Consider the following 27,030-nt stretch of genomic DNA (forward strand, 5'->3'; position numbering starts at 1 on the left):
AATCTGTCGGTTTTTTGCAGCTTGAGGTCTGAAAAATCTGTCTTACACATCCATGTTTGTAGACACCCTTTCACTGCAGAATATAGTTATATAAAAGAGGTTCAAGAGGGATGTTAGAGCAATATGTTTCAACACAATTTTAAGTGGGAAATATTAATTTATAAAACACCCATTGTTAATCAAGGTAACAGGATTTTTTTAAATTAGGTATTTATTTCATTTACTTTTCCAATGCTATCCCAGGTAACTGGATTTTTTTAAATAACCTGATATTTAAAACTTATAACCAAACTAAAATCCTAGACTAGTTGCTTTGTTGTTTGTTGTTTGTTTTGTTTTTTAAACAGAAAATTGTTAAACTGATAACCACAGGGAAGGAAAGGAATGGATAAGCCATACTCAGTCAGCTAAGGGGTTGCATGCTGGCTTGTGGTTTTCCGGATGGGTGATTTTCCTGGGTGTGAGTTGACAGGAAAGTGAGCTGTCTGTCGCCTATAAAGGAAGTGACCAAAGCTGCCTTAGATGTAGTGTATAGCCTTACTGTGCTTAAGCTAAGGCAGTGAAATGGCCCAGGACTAGGGAAGCTGACACAGGTTAGTGTGGTGTGGATAGAGCCGGCTTTAAAAGTCCAGATGCTTGGATCTGGAGAGATGGCTCAGCCTCTAAGAGCACATACTGCCTTTACAGAGGAGTTTGGTTCCCAGCACCCACATCAGGCAGCTTGCAACTGCTTATAATTTCACATGCATCCATGTGCGCATGCACGTGCGTGTATACACACACACACACACACACACACACACACAGTTAAAATATAATAAATTAATCTTTAAGAAGTCCAGATGCTGTGTCAGGGTACTCTACCTAGTACACTAAGGATGCTGGGTGGCTGTAGCACTTGGGCTGCACACGGTGATCTGTGTGCTCTTCCCCAGACACTGCAGTGTTGTTGAGAAAGCTGCTCAGTGCATCTAAGTGGCTACAATCTGCTAGAAATGCATCTGCAAATAGACTCAGCCCACACAGAATGCAGATTCCAGCAATGCAGACAGGCACCTGACGCACCAGTAATTACGATTAAGTTGACAGACACTACGGAGAAGTAGTGGACGCTGTGGAAACGCCTGGGGACTCAGGAGAGGCATCTTCGAGGATGTGATTCTCCCCAGGCAGAGGTTCCCTGTGGCCGATAGGCGGGGTCTCCTGGGCTCAGAGAGCAGCAGGTGAGATGGGAGAAGGGTGGGAAGGAGCTGCACTGCAGATTCCTGAAGACACTGCTCCACTGCTCTGCCTGGCAGCCCCTCAGCCGCCCTGGCTTTACTTCCTTCCTTCAGGTCTCTCCTGAGGTACAGATGTGACACGGGAAGTAGTCGCCTCAGAGACCAATAGCACTCACAGCCCTGGCTCTAAGCTTAATTACAAGTAAACAAATAAAGAACTTTGTGTTCCTGTGATCCCTGGAATTTCAGTCTCCATGAGGCTGGAGACCTCCGTCTGTTGTTTGCCGCCATAGTCACCAGGGCCTAGACCTTGGTGACCCAGGATTCTCAGGTAGATCCTTAGTGAGACGGTCGACAGACTACAGAAATTGGGAAAGTGACTGGGGACGGGGCTACAGTGCTTAGTCAGGCTCCATTCTTCACAACCTTATAGCTCACGCTCAGAATTTTGTTTTTAGTCAAAAAAATTGGACAGTCACTGAAAGATTTAAAGTATGGCATTAAATAGTTCTGGCTGTAGAGCAAAGAAATACATAGGGAAGGAAAATGAACAGAGGGCTAAGAAGCCATTGTCATAGTCCAGGTGAGAGGTAGGGAGCTTAGAATATGAAGACAGTAGGGTTGAAGAGAGGTGGACAGAGGTGCAAGGCCTCAGGTAGATAAGGGTGTAAGGCCTCAGGGAAACAAGGGTGCAAGGCCTCAGGTAGACAGGGGTGAGAGGCCTCAGGTAGGCAGGGGTGAGAGGCCTCAGGTAGACAGGGGTGCAAGGCCTCAGGTAGGCAGGGGTGAGAGGCCTCAGGTAGACAGGGGTGCAAGGCCTCAGGTAGGCAGGGGTGAGAGGCCTCAGGTAGGCAGGGGTGAGAGGCCTCAGGTAGGCAGGGGTGAGAGGCCTCAGGTAGGCAGGGGTGAGAGGCCTCAGGTAGACAGAGGTACACAGCCTCAGGTAGGCAGGAGTGCATGCCTGACATGGGACAGAGTGGTGGACTAGATGTGAGAAGACCCCCAGGCTCACATCTGACTTTAAATTGTCATTTGTTCCTTATAACCTAGCTATATCCAAATAAGAATGCTGCTCAGCTGAGAGAGTTTAAAAAAAATGATGATCCTCTTCATCATATAGATGAAAACAGAAGAGTGCTAGGATGAAATGTACACAATGTGGGGATGCAGTTACTGTTGTCGAGTAAGGGCGATGCTGAGTGGGTGCCTCCCTAGGACAACCCAGAGTCTGGGCCACTTGAGAAGTGTGCTGCTGTCTCAGTGATGGTGGCTACTACCCTTGAGTTCTGTGCACCTTGTCAGTCCTGCTTGCCTGAAGGATACCTCAGAAATACTAAGCAAAAACTGCTCTGTACAAACCTACAGTCTGAACTACAGAATGCATGGTTTGGACATCTTCATTAAGGGTGCAGTCCCTTTTGGTTTGTACCTCTGACTGTAGTCCAGATCCAAGGGTAAAGAGCTTGGAAGAGGAGCTTGAGCGTTAAGAGTGCCCCGAGGATGTGACTGCTAACTTGTGGATCCCAAGGAGGGACTGAATCTGCAGAAACCAACACACAGGAAGGGGGAGTGCCAGCATGTGGAGGCAGAGCTCAGGCACCTTCCACAGCCGGCCAGGCACTCGGCTGCCGTAGGTGTTTGGAAGTTTTAAATAGGCACTTTTGTTTTCTGGAATATTCACTTGTATAGAAAACTATATATGAAGGCGATGCGGGCTTTGAGGATTGTTTGGGGATTACTACTATTACGGTTTAGATTCTGGGGTCTTTTCTTCTGAGAATACTGATGTATCATGTCGCTATTTGTCTGCTGTCACGTGCATCAGTGGCATAAGCTGTAACCTCTGAAACTCCTAACAGTGATGTGTTGGAGTTTTATAAGAGTTGCCTCTACTTCCTCATAGGTCATGACATGTATATTGAATTCAGTTTTTAGGAGAACCACATGTCTTTCTTTTTGTTTGTGTTTTTAAGATTGGCCAATCTGAAGTTTACCTCATCAGTCCTGACACCAAAAAGATTGCACTGGAGAAAAATTTTAAGGAGATATCCTTTTGCTCTCAGGTAAATTCACAGGGATTATTGATTTAATTAGGCAGGGGAGGGGGATGGACTAGGGGGGTTCCGGAGGGGAGACCTGGAAAGGGGAAAACATTTGAAATGTAAATCAAGAAAATATCCCGATGGATGCAGTAGACATACATGTGTAAAAACAAAGCATGCTTTTGATGCTTGATTGGTGGTCTCTGTCTTACAGTGTAAGGCAAATTATAATCTTGAAGTTAACAATTTTGCTTTTTTGGAGCAATACTGGAGAAAATAGGTCTGCCTTCCTTTCTTTTTTTTTTTTTTTCCTTTTCCATTTTTTATTAGGTATTTAGCTCATTTACATTTCCAGTGCTATACCAAAAGTCCCCCATAGCCATCCACCCCCACTCCCCTACCCACCCACTCCCCTTTTTTGGCCCTGGCGTTCCCCTACTGGGGCATATAAAGTTTGCGTGTCCAATGGGCCTCTCTTTCCAGTGATGGCCGACTAGGCCATCTTTTTTTTTTTTTTTAAAGATAGATTTATTTATTTATTTATTTATTTATTATATGTAAATACACTGTAGCTGTCTTCAGACACACCAGGAGAGGGAGTCAGATCTTGTTACGGATGGTTGTGAGCCACCATGTGGTTGCTGGGATTTGAACTCTGGACCTTCAGAAGAGCAGTCGGGTACTCTTACCCACTGAGCCATCTCACCAGCCCCTAGGCCATCTTTTGATACATATGTAGCTAGAGTCAAGAGCTCCGGGGTACTGGTTAGTTCATAATGTTGATCCACCTATAGGGTTGCAGATCCCTTTAGCTCCTTGGGTACTTTCTCTAGCTCCTCCATTGGGGGCCCTGTGATCCATCCATTAGCTGACTGTGAGCATCCACTTCTGTGTTTGCTACTGCCTTCCTTTCTTTTCCCTGTTATTGGTACTAATGCTTTCCAGGGACTTATATTGTGTGCATGTGTTATTTATAATTGGTATGCATGTGTGTGCCCATGTTTTATATATAATTGACATATATGTGTGCATATGGCTTATACATAATTATATATGTGTGTTTTATATATAAGTTGTAGAGAAACATATTTCTACTTTCTTGAAGTTCTTATTTTTTATGTTGTCATCATTTCTTCTGTGAACTGTGAGAGATGATACTTATCTTTGAGGAGGTTTTCACCCAGGATGCAGTGTCTGCTTGAAACTTTCTGTGTTTGATAGTTAGTCTTCCAGCTGTGATTCATAGACAGATTTGGGGGGGATCTGTCACTGTGATGAGCCAGGTTTCTCCAGATTGTCCTGACAAATAAAATATCATTTACATAACTGTTTGGTGACTTATTTTTTTTCTTAAACTCTAACTTTTCATGTCTGTAATACGATGCAAAAATCTTGGTTGTTTGTTAATCAAAAATGTAAGCTAGTTAAGTCATCAAAAAGATAATACTTTCAATTATGAAAATAAGCATCGTCCTTAACAAGTTGAATAGAAGGTACTTTGATAAATGACATCCCCCATGCAGCAGCCTCTGCTACTGCTTAGTTTGTTGATGGAGGACACTGATTGGGATCAGGATATATCAGCAATTACTGACTGGAAATGCTTGCCTAAAAGTAATGGTATCCACAGAACCTTGATTTACTCCTAATTATGTAGAAATATTGATGTTAGATCTTGTCTTCTCTCTCTCTCTCTCTCTCTCTCTCTCTCTCTCTCTCTCTCTCTCTCTCTCGATAAAGTTTCTCTGTGCAGTCCCTGCTGTCCTGGAACTCACTATGTAGCCATTCTGGTCTCTGAACTCACAGAGATCTACCTGCCTGCCTCTGCCCCCGATCCCCACCCCGAGTGCTGGGACTAGAGCTGGGCACCACTGCACTGGGAGACCTTTGTCTTTTTTAGAGCCGTGTGGTGCTTTAGTCTGTCTTAAAGAAGTGAGGTTGGTCAGATCATCTCAGCCTAAGTTACTAGCACCCACATTTCTGCGTGGTGATGCTTTCAGAGGCTTGATACATTGATAGTTATAGTGGGGGAAGTCACCGTGGACACGTGCATGCAGGTGCTCAGCTTCCTCTCTTTCTTGTTCAGTCCAGGGTGTGGCCATGCGCCATCCACATTCAGCGTGGGTCTACTCAGCTCAAGTGATGTAATAAAATCCCCACCGATACTCTCAGAGGCCTTTCTCCCAGGTGACTCTCCATTACCTCAGTTGACAGTGACAGCTAATGGTTGGTGCTGGAGCTAGGCTTACTGTTGGAGAGCACGTGCTGCTTTGCTGAGGGCCCAGGTTCTATTCCAGCACTCACATGGGGGTTTATAACTGTGTCTCATTCCACTTCAGTGTCCACTGGCACCAGGCGTGCACACAGTACACATATGTACATAGAGGCAAGATACTCATTCACATTAAATAAGTCTAAAAAAGTTAAAGAGACCCTGCACAGTTGTTCTGGTAGATTTGTGAGGCAGCAACCAAGGCTGTCTCTCAGCATCTGTTCCTGGCAAATTTAAGTCATGTTTGTGTGTTAAGAAGAGCTTGTGGGGCATTGGCAGAGTTCTCACCTTTGTTTCCAAGTTTTCGAAGCTGCTCTTCTGGATTTATAAGTCATTTTTTGCTCATTCTTCATGCAGTTCCGTTTACTATTGGCTTGCAATTTTAGTACAAATGCATTTTGATTTGTTTTTAACCTTTATATATGTGAATTGTGTATACATATTGTTCCTATGTCTTGGTTGTGAATGTGTGTGTTAATCTCTTGTGTGCTGTTGATTTTTATTTTTAGTGTTTACACCTTAGTGTTCCTCCTGTACCACCTCCCCAAAGTTCTAGTTTTTCTGTCAGCTACTCTGCATATCTTTTAGTACTAAAGTGAGCATTCGGACTTGAATGTGCAAACCTTGACTCTCGCATGATCAAAGTGATATTTTGCTATGATGCTAATCATCATTTGAAGATATGTGCTCAGTGCTCTATAAATGGGCAGCGTCACCAGGGGCTGTCTTCAGCCAGCACAGCAGTGCTCAGTACAACGTCCCCCCTTCTCCACAGGGCATCAGACATGTGGACCACTTTGGATTCATCTGCCGAGAGTGCTCGGGTGGCGGCAGTGGCGGCTTTCATTTTGTCTGTTACGTGTTCCAGTGCACAAATGAAGCTCTGGTAAGAGGACGACACTGCCCACTGCAAACCTTGTGAGCAATTTCAATCCTGCTGAGTCTTCCAGGCTGGTCAAAGCTGGAGAGCCTTGCTGATAGAGCAGTATTTGCCTTAATTATCCACTCGTGACTAATACCTTTCTGCTACGCATCCGAGAGACTCATTTGCATTTTCATTTTAAATTTCAATATTTTTGAAAGATACGCTTGCTTTCACCCTCTGCTCTAATGCTGCATTTAGAGTTCTAATGCATTCATTTTACCCGAGTGTGGTAGCCCTGTTCTTGTAAGTCCCAGTATGTAGGCTGGAGGTAGGAAGACTGGAAGCTTTAGAGCTGTCCAGCAAGTTCATGACCCTCTGTTGTGAGGAAAGAAGGAAGGAAGGAAAGAGAAAGGAAAGGAAAGGAAAAGAGGAAGAAAGAAGAAAAAGAGAGAGAGAGGAAGGAAGGTAGGTAGGTAGAAAAGGAACTCCTGTGGACTTTGGACCGGAGGCCCTTGCTCTATACTCAGTTACAATGTTCTTACCTTGTGTCTCACCTGTTTTAAGAGTGCTGACGCTAGAGGAGTCATCCTCTGACAACAAAAAGCAACCCTAGCAATTATTTCCACTATTTCCTGTCAGTCTGTGAAAAATAGCCCAGAAAAAACAATTTACCACACAAAGTCTGTCCTGTGAGCTTGCTGCCGCCGTCGGTCAGCCGGTCGGTCGGCCCAGCTGACTTGCTGTTGACCCTTGGCTCCTCTGTGCAGGTTGACGAGATCATGATGACTCTGAAGCAGGCTTTCACGGTAGCTGCGGTGCAGCAGACGGCTAAGGCACCAGCCCAGCTCTGTGAGGGCTGCCCCTTGCAAGGCCTGCACAAGCTCTGCGAAAGGATAGAGGGTGAGTAGGGGGCACTTTTAGCGTGTAGCACCAAGGCCTTGGGTGGGAGTGCTTGTGGCACTACTCTGTAGGGCCATGTCAGAGGGATCATAGACGACCTCACATCGTGCAGTGGATGTGTTCTGTGTGACAAGAATCTTTCCTGGGCATGATGGAGACAAAGCTAAGGACCCACACCCCCTCTTGCCATCTCTCCTCCAAGACACCCTGGGAGGAATAAAGAGGTTAGGAATGCATGTGGTCCAACATTTACTGAGCTGTGTGAGAATGGTGGGTCTTTCAGATTGAACACCACAGAGATCTAGTGAAAGGAGACCTAAGAAGTTTACCATGTTTTCTAGTAGAGAGTCACCTGCAGTTCTGCCAGGGCAGTTTTAATGGAGGAGAGCAGAAAACGGGTCCTGATTGAGAAGTGAGTGGGGAGGAATAAAAACCAAAACCCCAAAACCATGGTGACAATCTTAACTACAGTTTCTAGATGCTTATGAAATGTCACCATTTGCAGGATTTATTTGATAGTAAGAGTTACTGTTTGGTAGTAAGCCTTTCTATCTAGGTGTATGGTTTTTGAGATTGTCACATGATTTAAATTATCTGATTGTAGAAACAAAGGCATGATCATCTTGTGTATCTAGAATACTTGTCACAAACTATAATTCGGTAAAGAAAAACTATATTGACATTTAGACCTAGTTTCTCTCTCTCTTTTTTTCCTAAGTAATTGTGGGAAACAGTGCTTAGAGGTTTTTAAAAGATACTGTCAATTTTAACTTCATCATGGTGTGAAGAAAAAGTAAAATTATTTATAATTTTATAAATAAATTGAGAGGTTAGAGCCATCTAGGGATAAACTCGGGTATTGCAAGCCCCGGATCCACTGTCTGACTACCAGGCAGGCGCTACCTGCAGCTACCCTCTCAGAAGAGGAAGGAGCTCTCTTGGGTGAGAACTGTTCAGGCTAGGGTGAAGTCTGGCCCTGGTCATCAGGGAGGGGCAGCAGATAGGGTGGTAGTGAGTGGTCAGGACTCCTATGGAGGAATCTGGGAAGAAGTATTGTGTGCCCTTTTTCTTCACTTTGCATCTAATTCTATTTTGTAGGTGTATGGTTTTTGATATTGTCATATGATTTAAATTATCCAATTGTAGAAACAAAGGCATGATCATTTCTTATGTATCTCGAATACGTGTCACAAACTGTAATTCTATAAAGAAAAACTATATTGACATTTAGATCTATTTCTTCTTTTTCTAAGTAATTGTGGGGAAAAGTATACCCAGATATACAATGTATCGTTTTCACCTTTTTTTTTTTTTTAGAGTCTGGTTCTTGAGTAAGGTTCCCACTGCTCTCCTTTCATCTTCCTGAGTCACAGCTCTCTCCCCCTTGTAACTTGCCACAGCCCCAGGCAGCCACCGTTCTACTTTGTGTTTTCCTCTGTGTGTGTGTGTGTGTGTGTGTGTGTGTGTGTGTGTGTGTGTGTGTGTTGGGGTAATTTGTGGTGTGTGAATGTATACATATGTGTGCCTGTGTGTGTAGAAGCCAGAGCAGGGACATGGCTGTTTTCCTTTGACTTTCTCTGCCTTGTTGACTTCAGACAGGATTTCTCACTGAACCAGAGCTGGTTTTGGCTGGATTAGTCCGGCTGGTAAGTGCTGAGAGTCTATTTGTCTCTGTTCCCTGTGCAGGAGTTAGAGGCCCGAGCAGCGTGCCCTGCTTTGATTGGAGGTTCAGTGACTTACTGAGGTCTCTTACCACTGAGCTTTCTCCCTTTCTGATTCTACAATTTGAGTTAATCTAGGTACCCTGTATAGTGGAATCAGTAGGATTTGGTTTCTTGGTTTTGGTTTCTTTCACTTAGCATTGCATCTTCTGGGTTTGCTCATTTTATACATGTCAGGATCCTATTTCTTTCTTTGGCTGAATAATATTCTATCAGTTGATTCATTTATTCATCACTGGACATTCCAGTTCTTTTGGCCTTTTCCTGTGTGAGCAGTAGTGCTAAGAATTTTGGTATACACACATCTGTTCAGGTTTCTGCTTTCCATTCTTTAGAGTTAGTGAATTTGCTACTTCATATGGTGAGTGTTCATATGGGTTTCTGTTGCTGTGGTGAAACACCATATCCAAAGCAATTTGGGGACGAAAGGGTTTATTTGGTTTATACTTCCACATCAAGGTTAATTATTGAAGGAAGCCAGGATAGGAAGTCAAACAGGGCAGGAACCTGGAGGCCCAAGGTGATATGGAGGGGTGCTGCTTACAGGCTTGCAACCCATGGCTTGCTCAGCCTGCTTTCTTATAGAAACCATGATGACTGGCCTAGGGATAGCACCGCCCACAATGGGCTGGGCCCCCCATCAATCACTAATGAAGAAAATGCCCTATAGGCTTGCATATAGCCCAGTCTTATGGAGACATTTTCTCAATCAAAGTTCCCTCCTTTCAGACAACTTTTGCTTCTGTCAAGTTGATATAAAACCAGCCGCACAGTGTGTCTGTTTAACTTTCAAGCCTTCCTGTACTCTTCTATAATAATTATATCCCCATTATTCACTGATCCTAACTTCTCTGCATCCTTACAGAAATGATTTTTATAATGGTAGCTGTCCTAATAGGTATGAAATGTTACCTGGTTATTTTTTTATGAGATAAATTAATATAAACATCATAAAGCCTGAAAAGCTTCACGTTGGTCATTACAGTGCTCTAGAAAGAAGCATGATTGATTCATTTAAAAAAAAATATTTCCATGTCGTTACTGCTTGCTGACAGCATATAAACTATATCTGGAATGAGAGTTTTGCTTTAACGAGAGAGCGCAACTGAGAGGCTCGCTAGCGCTTTCCACACGAGCTGTCAAGATAAGGCAGATGATGGTAGAAATGACCCTACGGGCCAGCAGTGACTTGGCCCTTACAGGCAGAGGAGATCTTGATCTGCAGAGCTGGCTCCTGCTGAGTTCCACTTGGTAAATCAGCATTGGGCCTGAGCATGCAGAAAGTTACAGCTGGAGGTTCTATTTGGGACCAAGGGTTTGCTGTTGTGGTTTGGAGAATAATCATTCACTTCCCTTTTACATGTTAACATCCAACCGCGGCAGAAAACTGTACAGCTATAGAGAGCATCCATTAACTATTAAACAGAGCCACGAGGCATCTGGGAGTGGGTGTTTTACTCACTGTGTGTGAAACATTACTAGCGGAATAGATGGTGAGCTATGAAAGGCCACCTTGGAAGAAGAACAAATTTTGGGTCCTTTAATTTTTATGGTTGCAAGTCCAATAAGGAGAATGGAATGATTTCTTGGAAGCCGTTGTAAGGGTGGTCTTGGGTGGGGACGGATCTCAGTGGTAGCATCCTGACCTAGCATGCGTGAGGCCCCAGGTTCTAGGCCAACAACTCCCACCAAGCATTTTATCATTGCCAGTTGAGCATCCCTAATCCTGAAATATAAAAGGCTCCAAAGTCAGCAAGGCTGTGGCTCAGTGGCAGAGTACTTGCCTTGCTTGCATAACACCCTGGGTTCAATTCCGTATACTGCAACCCCCCTCCCCACTCCCAAAGAAAGTTCTTCTATCAGGAAGTTATGTTCTGACCAAGCAGTCCACAAACTATAGGAAGGACCAGTAACATGACCATAAGAAGAAAGAATTAGAGAATTTTTTTCATTATTTTATGTATATGAGTACACTGTAGCTGTACAGATAGTTCTGAGCCTTCATGTGGTTGTTGGGAATTGAATTTTGGACCTCTGCTTGCTTCAGTCAGCCCTGCTCGCTCCGGCTCAAAGATTTATTTATTTATTATAAATAAGTACACTGTAGCTGCCTTCACACCAGAAGAAGGCATCAGATCTCATTATGGGTGGTTGTGAGCCACTATGTGGTTGCTGGGAATTGAACTCAGGACCTTTGGAAAAGCAGTCAGTGCTCTTACCCGCTGAGCCATCCCGCCATCCCGAGAGTGTTTTCTTAATGAGTTGATGTAGTTGAGTTATGTCCCAGAATGTATAAAATAGGAGAAATACATGTGTATTTATTCTAAATACACAAATAATGTATGTGTGGGTACACCACATACTCAGTGCTAGCATGCTAGCACAGGTTCTAAGAATCAAAGCTACTCTGGAGTATGTACTTGAATCTTATAACCATAAAGCCGCTATGATACTTAAAGAACATTTTGCTTATTTCCAAGTTTAGAGGAATAGGAGATTGCTAAAATTAATCATGCTCTCTCTGAAAAACAACATATTGAGTTGGGGTAGACGGGTATACCGTGGTGAGGTGAGGTATCTTGAGTTTAGCTAGGCCCAGTCAGAGGACCCGACCATGAGTATGGTGAAGAAGAGGCCGAGGCTTAGGATTCAGCCTGAGGTTTTCAGTGTGTGGTCTAACTATTCTAGTCTAACTTTCCTAGAGGCCTGAAGCTTCCCTGACTGGCTAACAGTGCAGAGTTTGTTGCTTAGACTAGATCAGGGACCTTTTTTTTTTATATTTGGAAAGGTTTTTAGTTGGTTTTCACTGGGTACTTATTAAACTTAGACACCATTGTGCTTCAGTATTGAAGTATTGCTACAGAAAGCCTTGAGCCTGCCCCTCTGGCCTTTTCTCTACCTCATCCCTCCTCTGTATTCACTTATGTCCTGGAGCCATCTGTGTGTTGGACCACGTGATTCTACCAATCCATAGTGATCTGGTTCTGGAAGCAGACAACTTACCTCCTTAGTTGGACAAAATATATGATTTTAGCATCTTGGTTTCTTATCTATACATTGAGATTACTAAAAACAGGGCTGGCAGGATGACTCAGTGGGTAAGAGCACTTTCTGCTCTTCCAAAGGTCCTGAGTTCAAATCCCAGCAACCACATGGTGGCTCACAACCACCCATAATGAGATCTGACTCCCTCTTCTGGTTCATCTGAAGTCAGCTACAGTGTACTTATGTATAATAATAAATAAATCTTTAAAAAATAAAAATAAATAAACCATCATGTAAACATTAAAAAAAAGATTACTAAAAAAATAATCTGTGATTACTTTGAGATCTCAACATAGGAAGTACTGAATGAAATGGCATTAGTTTTATGGTGGCCTTGTAGAGTTCATCTTGGTTTAAGACAAAATAAGGAAAAAACATTCTGGAAGCGGAAGTGCCTGCTGGACTTTGCATAGGGTCAGTACCTTGTGCCTGTGTAGCCAGTAAGGAGGGCTGGGCTGACCTCCAACTGAAAGAAGAGAGAGGGACACTGGCTTTGGGACAGAGTAGCTACTGACAGACTTCTGGCCTCTCGTGAGTTCCCAAGTCATGAGCTGTGGACACGCACACTCAGCTGTGCAGTGGAAGTATGTTTCCTGAGTCACCCGGCTCCGTGCTCTGGCAGCCTCCTTTCTCTCCAGCCCTCCTCCGTGGAGATGCTTTGACCACTGCCCCTGCTACTTAACTAAGTAGTCACAGTCTTTACTTAGCTGCCCCCCAGGGCCCTGTAAGCACATCCTGCTGTGCAGAAGTTCCCATGCAGCCTTAGCTGCCGCTCAGGAGGTTCATTGTTTGACAGAGTGAAACAAACCGTTTAAATCAATTGAATTCCATTCTTTGAGTCTCCCTGCTCCCCACTCCAGCTCTACATACCTGGTTTTGGTATGATGTAATTGTCGGTTTTATTTATAAAACCTACCCTGCCTCACTCAATTCAGGGCCAAGAGGTTTTTTTGGTGGCAGGAGTTTGCTCTTTGTCACCATCTTGAATAAAGGACTCTTGTTTGGCCTTATATTTCTGGTGGCCATAAATTATTTCACTATAAGCTTTGTCCAGCCCCTGAGCAGGGCTCCTTCCTCAGCATGGGGAGACTTGGGCTAGCAGAAGCTAGCAATAGGTCTTTATTCCGTGGAGGTCAGACTAACCAGTTCTCAGACTTCACATGTTCTCTGACTCTATACCTGACATCAAAAAACCACAAACTAAGCCCTGTACTGTATTCATGCAGGGATGGAATGTCTTGAGATTGTAATCGGTGCTGGGCTTTTATGTGGTCATTTTTATAGCGTTTCCTCAGAATCCTCGGTAATGGCAATGGTCTGGTCTTAAGACAATTAAACACGCGATGAGTGTCAGCCACACAAGGGCGTGTGTCTGTTGGGATGTAAGTGGAAGTCAAGGGAGAGGTAGGATTCAGTTTCAAATCAGCACCAGCTGCTTGTTATTAAGAGTGGATTCACGTTCTCTTGTAGTTAGAAGAGTTTGTCATTGTTGAAGGAAATGTTTGGGTTGCCTTCAGCATTTTAACACCAAACAGTAATTTGGAGCTGTGTGCACCTCGGGCAGAGTATACAAGGGCCGCATTTGAAGTGGCTTTATAAAACTCTGTGTCCTTGGTCTTCCTGCGTATGAGATTTGGATAATATCACACTCGTGGAGTTGTCTTGAGAATTCAGTGAAATTCAAGTTGGGTCTCGGAGTGCAGCTCCTCACACAGCAGCATTCAGTGAGTTCACAGTGATGCTATTGTCAAATCTAGTGTCCTGAAGTGGGTGGTGAGAAGGTGAAGGAAATGAGTTTGGGAGGTGGTAAATCCAACTCAGGACTCCCCCCACAGACCCCTTGTCTTTTTCTCTCTTCTCGACAGGAATGAATTCATCTAAAACCAAATTAGAACTCCAGAAGCACTTGACCACACTGACCAATCAGGAGCAGGCCACCATATTCGAGGAGGTTCAGGTACAGTAGCCGGGAAGCACAGCAGGGAGCGTGCTTGTGGAGTGTCCTGTGGGTGGTGAGGAGTCAGCGGTGCCACCACTTCCCAGGGGCATGAGCCAGTGTCCTGTTAAAACCTGGGTAGACCAGGAGGCAGGAGGCCACATGCTCTCCTTTGCTCCTGGGAGCCTCCGTCAGTCTCTTCCCATGAAGTCACAAGGCATTTGTACATGGGTTTGAGCACAACTGGCCCTTCTGTATTTTTTGTTGTCTGTTTTGAAAATGTATGTGTCATATGTTAGAGCCTTAAACTGAAACGCAAAAATCAAAACAGACTGAAACCAGCAAACACAGAAGCACACACATGAGCTGCATGCGTTAGACCTGGAAGTCTGCTTTTACCATGCTTGAAGCTGCTGCATCTGGGGAAACCAGGCCACAGTGTCAGGCCTGCCTAAGGCCTGCTTGTCAGGAGGGAGCTCAACACGGATTTCATGTCTGCCAGAACCTGGAGCCATTTTTGTGGGGTTTTGGCAAGTGCAGTAAGACAAAGAATTAATACGTCTTTGCGTGTGTGCATGTGTGTGTGTTGTGTGTGCCCACTAGTGCCTTGTCAAGTTCCACAGTTAGGGGCCAACTAAACCAGACAAGCAGGTAGCCATGCCTTTGTTCTCATCCCTGTGAGGGAGGGGATGAAAAGGCTCAGCTTTCTTTCTGTTCTCACTAAAGTTCTTCAGTTCCCTTGTTCTGTAGGCTTGGCATACATTTGTAGAAAGAATAGGAAGATTTTGTGGTGGTTGTTTTCATTTAGCAGATGGCCTTGAGGGTTGTTTTATTTGCCTGTGCTTTGCTTCTTATTCTTAATGCATTGCAACTGCAGCCAAGGCCATCAGTGTGAACCCACTTAGGCCACGGTGCTACCAGGTCACTCGAGAGCATCTTCCTGGCAGGCAGGCAGGCAGGCAGGGAAGATGCACCTCCCTTCCCTAATGGTTTTCACTTTGATGTAGACAGCACCACGTAGCTTTCCCTGAGCAGAGGGGCGGTGCCTTAGGAAGGCAGTTCCCAAAACCCTCCTGCACTGCAAACAGGCTGTTTGATGTCCTCCTGCAGTAGCAAGGAGTCTAATGGACATGACCCCTCTCGTCTGTGAGCAGAGACATGGGAAAACAGCACATAATAAAAGTGTACTTGAAAAGCAGAGCTATTGTGATGCTATTGCAGAGTGCAAGTTAGTGCTCTCCGCAGCTCTAGATTCTGATGGCTCTGAAGAGCAGAAGCAGTCATGTTGTTCACTGGCTGAGAAAACCCAGCTCATCCTTTACCTTCCACCGATGCAGACGTAGGCTTTTTTGAGAGATACATATTTGATCTTCCATGATGGCATGTTGATGGTCTTCCTGAATGGCTTTCATGGTTTTTCTAGTCTTGGTCACTTATCAGTGACTGTCCCTACTAACGTATTTGAAAATTCACATAGGTCAAAAAGGTCATATAAAAATGTGATGTAATCTTTCCTGGAGGGCAATTTATTTCTGAAAAGCTCTCCCAAAGGTCAATTATTATAAAGCCAATGTAATTACCATTAACAATGATGCATACTGTGTCGTTAGTAATGATGCGTATCATACTAAGTGTTTTTTTAGGAGAAAGCTTTAATAACTAGGCAAATGTGCTGGAGATGATGGTGGCTGACCTTGAACCCTCAGAGTACTCAATAGCGGACGGGCTCTGGGGTGTTAGCCTGTCCTCACCTGAAAGACCTCAGGACACCACACAACTACCATTTTATTTACAAGGTGCTTGACAGAATATTTCAAACATGAGCAGGGGTCACCTGTGGCAGGGACATCCAGGGTCCTGCTCTCTTCTCCTGCTGTCCTAATCGTCTTTGTTTTGTTTGTTTGTTTGTTTTTTTGTTTTGTTTTGTTTTTTTTTTTTTGAGGCAGGGTTTCTCTGTGTAGCCCTGGCTGTCCTGGAACTCACTCTGTAGATCAGGCTGGCCTCAAACTCAGAAATCCGCCTGCCTCTGCCTCCTGAGTGCTGGGTTTAAAGGCGTGCGCCACCAACGCCCGGCTTGTCCTAATCTTTTTAAGTGCCCCAGATTGTACTAGCCATCTTCAGCAGAAATATCTGCCTTCAAGCTGACATTGCAACAGTGATAGTAAAAACAATGGCTCCAAGTCTTTAGTTAAATCCTTAGCGTGGTATTCAAGCAAAGCGCAGCTTACCTGGCATTCTCACAGCAAAGCAAGGCCTACCTGGTGTCCTTGCAGCGTCTTATCCCTTCTTAAGCTTTCTCAGTGTTTGCATCCTCACTATCAGTGTCAGAGGTTTCTCTGTTGCTTTTATGGTACTCTAGAGGACCCTTGGGGAAACAAGGTTGAGAAACTAACTTTCAGTACTTTTCCCAAGCAGCTTGGCTGTTTTGATTGTTTAAATGGACATATAACACATTTATAGAAAAGCACACAAGTGGATGCTGTATGCACCATTTCGGTCAGCACTGAGGGTGAGCATGGAGCCTTTTCTCTGCTGCTGAATGCACCTGTCACTGTCCTAGATATCACTGCCCCTGGTAACTGCCATACCAGCTTCTGGCACCTCTGACTGTGAACAAATTATTGACCACAAAGTGATGCTACTCAACTTGATTCATAATCATTTTTGTGATTGTCACTCTGATTAATGGATGTGAATAAAAACTGAAAGAAGTAGTGGTTTAGCCACTGTAGAGAATGGTGAACCACAGGAGAGATTTTAGGGTGGCGACACATCCCTGATCTTCTTGAATGCAGTGGGAGGGTAGCGTCGCCATACTTCAAAAAGATTCTGAGGAAGTATTTATTTCTTGACTCTGTGACACCACAGATAATGCATTTCTGCTGCGCTGCAGCCATTGCCTGGGGTGGTTAATGAGTTCGTTGGGGGTCTCCTGGCTCCTGCAGTACTTCCCCATGCCTGCTTGTTACTTCATTTTTCTGTCAGTTTGAAGTTTTGACCCCCTCTCTCTGGATCTCTGTTGTTGGTATGTGTGTGCACGAGCACTCAGAGTTGCACTGCATAGTTCCCGTGATCAGACTGAGGTCAGATGGTTGGCAGTGAGTGCCTTTATCCGCTGAGGCATCTTATCAACCTTTAAAACTTGCAATTCCAAATGACCTTTTCCGGAAGGCTGGATTATCAGAATTCTGGATTAAGCTTTCCTTATCGTTAATGCTTGTGACTCTAAGGATAACGCCAATGTCCCTTCGTTAGCTGGGAAGAAATTAGCCAGTGGTGGCACTGACACAGACTCTGCTGCGTGTGTAGCTGATCCGTCCGCTCGTCATTCCTGACCTGTTCAAGGGCAGGCCACAGTCTGGAGTTAGAGAAGAACAAGGCGGATGGCCAGGAACTCTGTGTCTCTCTGGGGTGATTTGGGCAATTGGTTTTATTTTCATTCACAGAAAGGAATGTGTTGAATTAGATGACTTCTGAAAATACCCTGTGGCTGATAATTCAAATGCAAAGATTTGGAAGGTGGAGGGGAGAGCCCACAGTATTTTGTGAACCACTATGGCTAGGTGGGATGAGTGGTAACTAAAACCTGCATGTTCTCATTTGTTAAGCAGTGTGCCTTGCCACTGCTGGCAAATTAAACGTCCTTGTGAATTTAAAAAAGGAGAGCTAAAGGACCAGAGAGAGGGTAGAAAGGGAGGGACAGAGACAGAGGAGGAGGGGAGAGGAGGGCGTGGGAGGACGACTGAGAACTTGGCATACACGTGTTCATCAAAGTGTCTGCTTCACAGGGACACACGGGCCACATGACGGGAGCACTCACCCCGTAACAGCTTGACCCTGGATCCAATTGACGAGTTCCTTTCTAGATCCCCAGTCTTAAGAGCTTATAAATGTGTAACCATTATGACTTGACTCTGGGTGTTTACATAGATTTTGTTTTATCTCTTTTTAAAAGCTGTTTATTTATTAACTATTTTGACCCCCACTATTTGACGTTAAAATTTTTATCTTGGGTAAAAGGACATCGAAGATGACTCCTAAATACGGCCCAGTTAGCTCTGCCCTCCGTTCGGTTAAACAGTTGCCTGCACTCTTAGGGTGACTGGTGCCCCCTAGTGAGGTCATGGAAGAAAAGCACTCGTTCCTGGGTGGAGGTTGTTAGCACACTGCAGTTTTGTCGACAATAAGAAAAGAAATGTAATGTTTATGTTTCTGATCTTTTTCCCCCCAAAAGAAATTGAGACCAAGAAACGAGCAGCGAGAGAATGAATTAATTATTTCTTTTCTGAGGTGCTTATATGAAGAGAAGCAAAAAGAGCACAGCCACACTGGGGAGCCAAAGCAGGTGAGCGCCCTCTGACCCGGGGGGCCCCTTATGGGGCTGCTTACTTAGACACAGAAGCTAGAGAGCCTCCTCCTCCCCATAGGCTTCCTTTTCATTGTTGCACAGCTGGAGAAAATGAGGGACGGTTGGTTGTGTTTAAAGATGGCGAGAGACATTTCGGAGCCACAGCACGTGGGAGAAGCTGGTCTTTGTTGCTTTTGCCCTTTGAATTGAGATTACATTATCTCACAGAAGACATAGAGTCTTGGAGTAGTTAAGACATGTTTTAAATGTGTCCTAGCAGTAGGAATTAGGCCACAGTCAGAGAGCGGTCTGTATCCATCATTTGGCAGAAGTGTAAGAACGCTGCAGGTGTCCTGAAAAGGCATTCTCTTGTGCCCCAGTGCCATGGCTATGACCTGGAAGCATCTCAGGAGAGAAACTTGAGGATGCCTGCTGTCGCTGTGGTGCTTAGACCCTGTGACCCAGCAGTGTTGTCCCCATTATTTCCCTTGCAAAACCTTTTATGTGAGTGCTTCAGGAGCTATGTACAAGAGAGTTCACTGCAGCCTCCATCCTAAAAGTCGGAAAATGGAGTAAATAATACTTAGTAGCAGGGCCAGGAATAGGTTTGTTATACAATGCACTTAGACTGTACTCTGGCTGAAGGGAGTCAGCCAGAAGCATTTTTGAGCATGAATAAATATTTAAAACAATATTGGGAGAAGAAAGATAATTGCAGAAAGACTTGTGTGGTGTGGTATGACAGTGTGTGTGTGTGTGTGTGTGTGTGTGTTATTTAAATCGAGATTTCACATATGAGAGAAAAAGTGACATTTGTTCTTCTAAGTCTGGCTTATTTCAGTTACCATGTTTATCTCTAGTTCCATCCATTTCCTTCAGATGGCATAATTTTGTTCGTTTATGTGGCCGAATGAAACTCTGTTGTATGCCTGCACCACATTTGCTTTATTCATTCATTTATTGATGGGCATCTAAGCTGATTCTGTTCCTTGCTAATTTGACTAGCACTGCAGTAAACATGGATGTGAAGGTGGCTCTGTGTATGCTGGCTTAGAATCCTGTGAGTACACAGCCAAGAGTGGCCTGCCTGGGTCACGTGGTAGTTCTCTTTCTAGAGTTTTGACGAATCTTCATGCTGACTTTGATAGTGGCCACACTAATAGTGGCATCTATTCCTTAGGTGGTTATGTACATGTGAGGCAGCATATGTTTTATGAATAGATGTAAATTAAAATACAAAATATGAATTAATATAAGCACCAAATTCAAGAGAGTGCTTGCCATGGTGGGTGGTACTGGTGGTCGGGAGATTCCAGTAAAGAGTAACAGTTTCCCCTAGGGGCAGAAGCCAGAACGTAGGTAGCAGCCATGATAAGTGACAGACGTGAGTAGACACTCTGTTCTGTGTTGGAATGACTATTCATTCATTTAAAGGTCATGGCATATCTGGGAAGACAGTTCCGTCTACAGGTGGGGGACCGAGGGGCATCAGGGAGTGCACTGGCTGTGCCACACAGCTGAGGACCTGACAGTTCCAGAGCACCCTGCTCCTCTCACCCCTCAGTGTCTGGGGGTGCTAACTTGGCCAGACTTAAGTATGGCAGAGGTATTTGTGTTAGTCTCTATACGTTCTGTGTGCTTGCCTACTGCAGAGAGTGTGCTGGTGTTTAGAGCAATGGAGAATCTGCTTGTCTTTCCTTTCTAGCAGACAGAGCCGTCAGTGAAGGTCCGTGTGAGCAGGTGTGCTCAGATTGGGGCGTAACTTCTTGGAAACATACTTCCTTGCTAACAGGAGCATCACGTATTCAGTGCCTGTGGGGTTCCACTGTGCTCTGGCTCAGTGTTAGCATAGCTGAGAAAAAGCAGACTGCTTTCATAGGAGAAAGACCGGAAGGGGGAGAGGATAAAGGAGAGGAATTATAAAAAGATATGGGAAGGATGGATTCAGTTGATAAATTTAATTTTTAACTTAGTCTCTCAAATGCCCCCCTAGGTAAGATACTGCTTTATTTTAAAAGGTTGTCAAAGTAGGTTTTGTCCCAGATCCTATGTTCGGTGCTTGCCATATCCCCACCTGTTGTAGTCTCGTAGCACAGTGATCTGATTGGACTATGGTACTCCCAGTTTACTAGGGAAGAAATCTAGGCTCAGTTAGAAAACAAGGCCACAGTTAGGACATCGCAGGTTTCTGATTCAGTAGCCTGAGCGAGCTGGCTGATTAGGTCTGAGCACATTTTCTCATTTTATCTGGGGGAGTAGAATGTGCACGAAACTTGCAGGCGTGTTGCTAAGGAGCACATGGGGCCCAAGGCTTTCAAGAGGATGGGGCCCCACAGGCCATTCCCTCCTGTGCACCAAAGGGTAGAAATTTTAATGGACTTAACTTTTCCTTGTTTTTCTTTTCTAGACACTACAGGTGGCAGCAGAGAATATTGGGAGTGACCTGCCACCCAGTGCTAGCCGGTTCAGGTTAGATTCGCTGAAGAACAGAGCAAAGAGGTCCTTAACAGAGTCCCTAGAGAGCATTCTGTCCCGGGTAAGTGGCACCCTTTCTTCTCACTGAGGTTGAATCATTTCTAAAGCAGAGTCAACTATATTTTATGTTTCATCAGACTTAAAGCAATTATTATCTAGATGTTATTTATTTTTATTATCTAGATGGATTTATTTATTGAAGTAGTGTCACGCTATTTAGCATACCCTGACTTCACACTCCCAATCTGAGTGCCTAGGGCTCCCAAGTGCTGGGAACTTACACTCCTCTTTTTGGTCTATCCCATGGGATTTCCTGCTCCCAAGAGTGTTATTATTTATACAGTTCCTATAAAGGACATGGATTATGCATGCCAGATGTAGGTCCTATTTCCCTGGTGTCCCTAAGGACAACTTGAAAAACTATCCTGTCAGCTCCTTTCGTTGGGTATTTGGAACTCCCTGGAAGCAGATTCATGAAATATTTGACCCATGGGCCAAATCCTATGAACCTCTTTGTTTTCGTAAATTAATTAATTTACACAGTGTCATTCATTCAGTTACCTGTTATCTAAGGCTACGTTTGTACAAAATTGAATACTTGTCACAGAGGCCACATGACTTACAGATGGTAAGATGTTTATTAGACACTTGCTTTCAAGACCAAAAAATGTGCCAATGTAGGGCTCTCTAAGAAGATCCAAGTACCCTGAGTGTCACCTGGAGTTCCTTAGGAAAGCTTCCTCCTACCCTATGAGTGTGAACAGCCTTATGTTGCTTCTAACAAATCAAAACTTGATTTTATGTTAAGGAATCACATCTCTGGAGCTTACCCTATTTTGTCATAGCTCTTCCAGATGTTAGAGCATGTTCCCTCTGAAACATAAACTTTAGTCAGTTAAAGATGACTTCATGAAATGCTATTGCTGAGATTTTTTTCTAAATCCTTTGAGATAATTCAAAGCAATCCAATTATAAACCAAGACTGAAAGGGCTTGCCTTTGAGAGTTCCCAGAGGGATGCAGGTTGATTGAGTGACATCCAGGTGGCCAGTTATGATCGCCCATGACTCAGGAAGGAGCTATTGAGTGTGCTTTGGGGATCATGATAGATGTATTAGGCCACCTTGCTGTCTGTTGTCCCCAGCAAATGACTGATCCATGGGGCTCTGTGGATCATCTAGGTTGGTATGATTCTTAAAATGATGACAGAAATGTGATGGTTAGTGCAGGGTTGTGCTGAGCTGTGCTTGTCAGTGAGTTTATTTTCCGGGCTTATTTAACAAGGCCAGGCTGCTTCCAGATGCTGATGACTTTGGGGCTGTGGCTCAACTGCCTTTTCTCTTCGTAGGGTAATAAAGCCAGAGGCCTGCAGGACCATTCCGCCAGTGTGGATCTGGACAGCTCCACTTCTAGTACTCTAAGTAACACCAGCAAAGTAAGCATGTTTCTTTCAGTGGTCCCCTGAAGATGCAGCCAACAGGCCTGCCCATCTTGACTCTACACAGCTATCAGGACAAAAAAGCCCATGCCCCTCTAGTCATAAAACACTTAGTGCTTCCAGACTTCTCTACAAGTAGAGGGCAAGCTGTGTGAAAAGTTTTAAATAAAAAGGCCAATAACTATTGCTATAAACAGAGAATCAAGATCATATTTTTAGACAGATGAGACCTGATCTGTAACAACCATGGGCTTCTTATCCAAAGTAGAGTTTGTAATAATAAAAGATTGAGACAGCTTCAAAGGTGGGGAGGGGGTTGTGAATTCAGGGAATTGTGCAGCAGAAATTCCTGAGACTGTGGCCTGTAGCTGATCCCATGACCGTGAGAAAACATGATTGTTTTGTTTGAATAAGCAGCCAAGCCTTGCCCCGTGGTCTGCCGCAGGACACAGGTATGATGCATTGCCCGACCGCCTTCTGTGGTGACACACCTACTTGTCCCCTTGCTTTCTATCTTGTTCCAGGGTCATTTACACGTGACGGGACCTGGTTTATTTAACCCTATGACTGCCAGTCAGGAGGCAGCCTTCCTCCATATTGTCAGCATGCTCTGATGTAAGAACAAGGAAGCTTATGAGCCCCAGCCCCTCACCAAAGCTCTGTCCTAGACTTGAAGTTTTCAAAGGCTTCAGATCCTCGCCAACAATAAGAAAGACATTTAACATTTGACATAGTTTGCAAATACACATAGCCCTCCCACACAAAATGAAAATGAGTTAAAATGAAAGCACTCTCTGGATAATGGGCTGCATACACTGTTATTTCTGCTCATTTATTTTTAAGATGCTCCTGGCAAGCCACTAAATTGATATTACTACCTACTGGGGTGTGTAGTGTGTGGTTTGAGACTCATTCCTTTAGATGAGCATGACTCAGACTTTAAGCTGCCTCTGTGCTTCACTTGTTCTGGCTGGGATCTCAATGCTGACACCGCTCGGCAGCAAGACCGTGTCGCTGCTCCTGCTGCTTTTGTAGCTGGCGTTGTGCCGGAAGACCTGGAAGTCAGTCTTCTCCATGTAGCGTTCTAAGTTAAGGCACAGCAGGCCACATCATCATCCAGCCTTCACAGGACACACACTGATTGTACTTCCACGTTCAAGTGTGCAAATGTCAAGTGCTGCTGGTCACCTATTGTAAAAAGATGGCTGGGTCCATAGGTGAGAAGGTACAGTTGAACAAGTAAACCCCACATGAGGGGGAGTGTGACGAGACGAGAGCTGCAGACAACAGATACTGGTGGCTTGGACCTCAGAGGAGTGAGGGGAAGAGGTGTGGTTTGGTAGTAGAAAGCTTGGAGAAGGGAAGGTACTGATGCTACGAATTAAATCCTGTGGAAAGCCTGGGCATTGTGCCAAGGAAGTAGCCAGGGAGTCGGAATTTCAGATACCTTAGTGTTGATTATGAAGTTCTTAAGACTCCCATCCTTTGTTTTTATGTGTCCCCTCCATCCCCTTTTCTGGTTTTGTACCTAGCTCAAGGTGACCTTGATGGCCCAGAACTCCTGATCCTCTGACCTCTGCCTTCAAGGGCAGAAATTATAGGCATGACCACCAAGGTTGATTTGTTAGGACTCTTGTTGAATGTTTGAGCATACAGTAAGGAGGGAGTACTCAGTGAAACTTTAGCTTATTTCTGTAGCATCAGTCGGAATACAAGCCACTTTAAAGTGGTCTCATCTTGCTTAATTCAGGAAATGGTGCAGTGAATTTTCACTGTACTCTTACAGAGGCAGACAGTGGAATGCAGCAAGAAGTTAAATGACTTCCCCTGAATTATGGCAAGTCACATGTGATAAACATGTCTTTACTCCAGGCAGAACATACAGTATAGTTTTAGCATCAAGAGTGCCAAGTTAAATCTCAACATTAGATCAGAGTCAGAAAGAGCCTTGAACTGTAGGTAAACATCCATGAACATACTAGGCAAAGATAAAGAAGTTGGTTAAGTGGTGGGAACTCTCCATACAGGACCATACTTCCTATAAGCCTGTGAAAAGCCTGTTCTCTGGAGTTAGCAATCTGGTCATGGTATTTGAGCAGTCAGTGCTGCAGCTTGTGAACTTCATTATTATTTTTGGAACTTTCCCCATCTTTGCAGGAAGCAAGAACTTGTCTCTGAGAAGCAGGTGTTATTATATAACAGCTTTAATACCCTTATATCTTTGGTAACCTCTAGATGACATTCTAGTGAGACAGTCCTATGAATGTAATGTATCTGTGTGCTTAGATTGCCAGTCCCCCCATTCCCCTGTCACATATCTAATCTGCTGTCTGTCTGCTGTTAGGAGCTGTCCATGGGTGACAAGGAGGCCTTCCCCGTCTCTGAGACCTCCTTCAAGCTCCTTGGCTCCTCAGATGACCTGTCCAGTGACTCAGAGGGCCACATTGCAGAAGAGTCTGCCCTGTTGTCACCCCAGCAGGCGTTCAGAAGGAGAGCCAACACCCTGAGTCATTTCCCAGTAGAGTGCCCTGCGCCTCCAGAACCTGCCCAGAGCTCTCCAGGGGTCTCTCAAAGGAAACTCATGCGGTACCACTCCGTGAGCACAGAGACGCCTCATGAACGCAAGTAAGAGTTGCTTAAAGTGTCAGACTTACTGTATGTGCTGCATACACTTTTCAGGCAAAAGAATACCCCGAGCCAAGTTTGACCCTTGGCTTCAAAAGATAAAACTTGAAGCAGTGTCAAGTTCTTCTTGGCTCCCTCAGGAAGTGTGTAGAGGTAGGTGCAAACATGGCTAGCAAGCAGGTAGACAGGAGCAAAAATGGTCCTTATGTGTGTCAGACAGTCCTTAATGCATGAGATGTTGTCTTTGGAACTTGCCTGCTGGTTTGGGGGAAAGTGGCACGTGGGTGTGAGTGGAGGAGTTTCCTCCTTCGAACTTCTCGATCTGGGCTGTGGTGGGATGGGGACGCCATGTCCATAAAGCAGGGAGAGAAAGCTGTGCGTGGGTGTCCACGATGACACCCAGAGGCCTGGGCACATCTGATGACTGGCTGTCTATGATAAAATCTGAGTCGATGCTTTCTGAAATCTGTCACTGTGGGGATTCTAGATTCAACACTCACTCCTTGTCTTAGGTAGGGTTACTATTGCTGTGATGAAACACCATGACCAAGTTGGGGTGAAGGGGCTGTTTTGGCTTACACTTCCACATCATAGTCCATTATTGAAGACAAGTTGGGGCCTCCTGAGGGAGGCAGGAGCTGATGCAGAGGCAGAGGAGTGCTGCTTACTGGCTTACTCCTCCTAGCACGCTCAGCCTGCTTTCTTACAGAACCCAGGGCCACCAGCCCAGGGATGACATCACCCACAGTGGGCTACGCCCTCCCTCATCAGTCACTAACTAAGAAAACGCCCTACAGGCTTGCCTACAGCCAGCTCTTAGGAAGCCGGTTTTTCTCAGCTGAGGCTGCCTACTCTTTGATGACTCTAGCTGGTGTCAAGTTGACACAAAACTAGCCAGCACATTGCACTCAAGAATTGGGCTCAAATAAACAGTTAAACCTTTCTGGCTGTAGAGAAGCATAAGCAATGTGTTGAAAAGCTTTCCCCGTACTCTTCCAGGTCTGTACCAAGTACCAGAGACTGACTGGGCCCCAAATTATCCTTTAAAATACATTGAAAAATGAGGCCATGCTCATACATGGTAGCAGCCTCCCACTGGCTGGTGACAGCAGAAGCTGGGGACATGTGTGCCCATGTGACTTGTACCAGGAGCAGCCATTTGAGTTGTGACTTGTACCAGGAGCAGCCATTTGAGTCAGTGCAGTGGTTGGTGTTTGATGAGTGTGGCGGGAAGGCGTGACATGTACTGATAATCCTGAGCCACACACAGAGCCACCAGCTTTGTTTTCCTAGGCCGCTCGTTGGGCATCATCCTTGGGTCTTTAGAGTTGGGCAGGTGACTGATGACAGGGGAGGTCTTCCTCCAGGATCTGTTGACAAGTCTGACGTTTCTGAGACAGACTCCGCACTTTGCAGCACCCTGTGAGCACACCCCCTCTCGATGGCATTTGTAGTGCCAGTCCTCAGGTGAAAGGACCGAGTGCCGGGATTCTCTGATTTTCCTCTCAGAGAGTATGGCTCTGTCTGTCCTGGGCTGTGATGAACCAGCCGTGGGAGGGTGGGGACACGCCTACCTTTTGCATATTTGTTTTGCTTTCTCTCTTATGAACTTTCCTCCTCAGTCTATAGGAAACGGGACTTTGAAATCCAGGGCAAGATGTCCTTAAGGGAAATGTGGCTTCTAAATTCTGAGTTACTTTCTAAAATCTTATCCATCATTTCCCAACAAGGGAAATGAGCAGAAAGTATTACTGGAAGCATAGAACCGATCAAGGTCCTGACAGGGTTCGTCTGTGACAGCGCTCCCCGACTGCTGATTCATTCCTGTAGACACTCAGCAAAGCCTCCTGTCCTCGTGTCTGTCCTCCCTTTGCAGTGGACCCTGTCCAGTCTAATCCCACTTTTTCCGATTGCTGTTTAGTGTGGACCATCTTCCTGGGGGTGAGTCTCAGGGCTGCCCAGGGCAGCCTTCAGCTCCGCCTCCACCTCGTCTTAACCCCTCCGCCTCCTCACCAAACTTCTTTAAGTACCTAAAACACAATTCCAGTGGAGAGCAAAGTGGGAATGCTGTGCCAAAAAGGTGAGCACACTCGCATGGCAAGTTGAGTGTCGTCTGTCTGCCAGGCATTCGCACGGAGTCAGCC

The 27,030-nt window shown here is 45.0% G+C and overlaps 1 protein-coding gene and 1 long non-coding RNA gene across 11 annotated transcripts in view; both read left to right on the plus strand.

Annotated features, from left to right (window-relative positions):
- Positions 1-27,030, plus strand: part of Tbc1d1 (TBC1 domain family, member 1) — a 195,182-nt gene that overhangs the window by 100,855 nt on the left and 67,297 nt on the right. For 6 of the 10 annotated variants that reach the window (XM_011240758.3, XM_030254739.1, XM_011240757.3 and 3 more), the window contains 9 exons: positions 3,194-3,283; positions 6,310-6,420; positions 7,167-7,299; positions 13,931-14,022; positions 18,236-18,346; positions 20,757-20,885; positions 22,172-22,258; positions 24,606-24,886; positions 26,808-26,966. In XM_011240758.3, coding sequence (XP_011239060.1) covers positions 3,194-3,283; positions 6,310-6,420; positions 7,167-7,299; positions 13,931-14,022; positions 18,236-18,346; positions 20,757-20,885; positions 22,172-22,258; positions 24,606-24,886; positions 26,808-26,966 — 1,193 coding nt within the window. The remainder of the gene's footprint in view (positions 1-3,193; positions 3,284-6,309; positions 6,421-7,166; positions 7,300-13,930; positions 14,023-18,235; positions 18,347-20,756; positions 20,886-22,171; positions 22,259-24,605; positions 24,887-26,807; positions 26,967-27,030) is intronic. The other 4 variants (XM_006504037.4, NM_019636.3, NM_001289514.1 and 1 more) reach the window with 2 other exon arrangements.
- On the plus strand, positions 4-2,317 carry Gm38634. Its single transcript, XR_001784863.1, has 2 exons — positions 4-1,223; positions 1,335-2,317. It is a non-coding gene; the product is annotated as a predicted gene, 38634 (long non-coding RNA).

This window comes from Mus musculus, chromosome 5 (assembly GCF_000001635.26).
Source record: "Mus musculus strain C57BL/6J chromosome 5, GRCm38.p6 C57BL/6J".
Taxonomy (NCBI): Eukaryota; Metazoa; Chordata; class Mammalia; order Rodentia; family Muridae; genus Mus; species Mus musculus.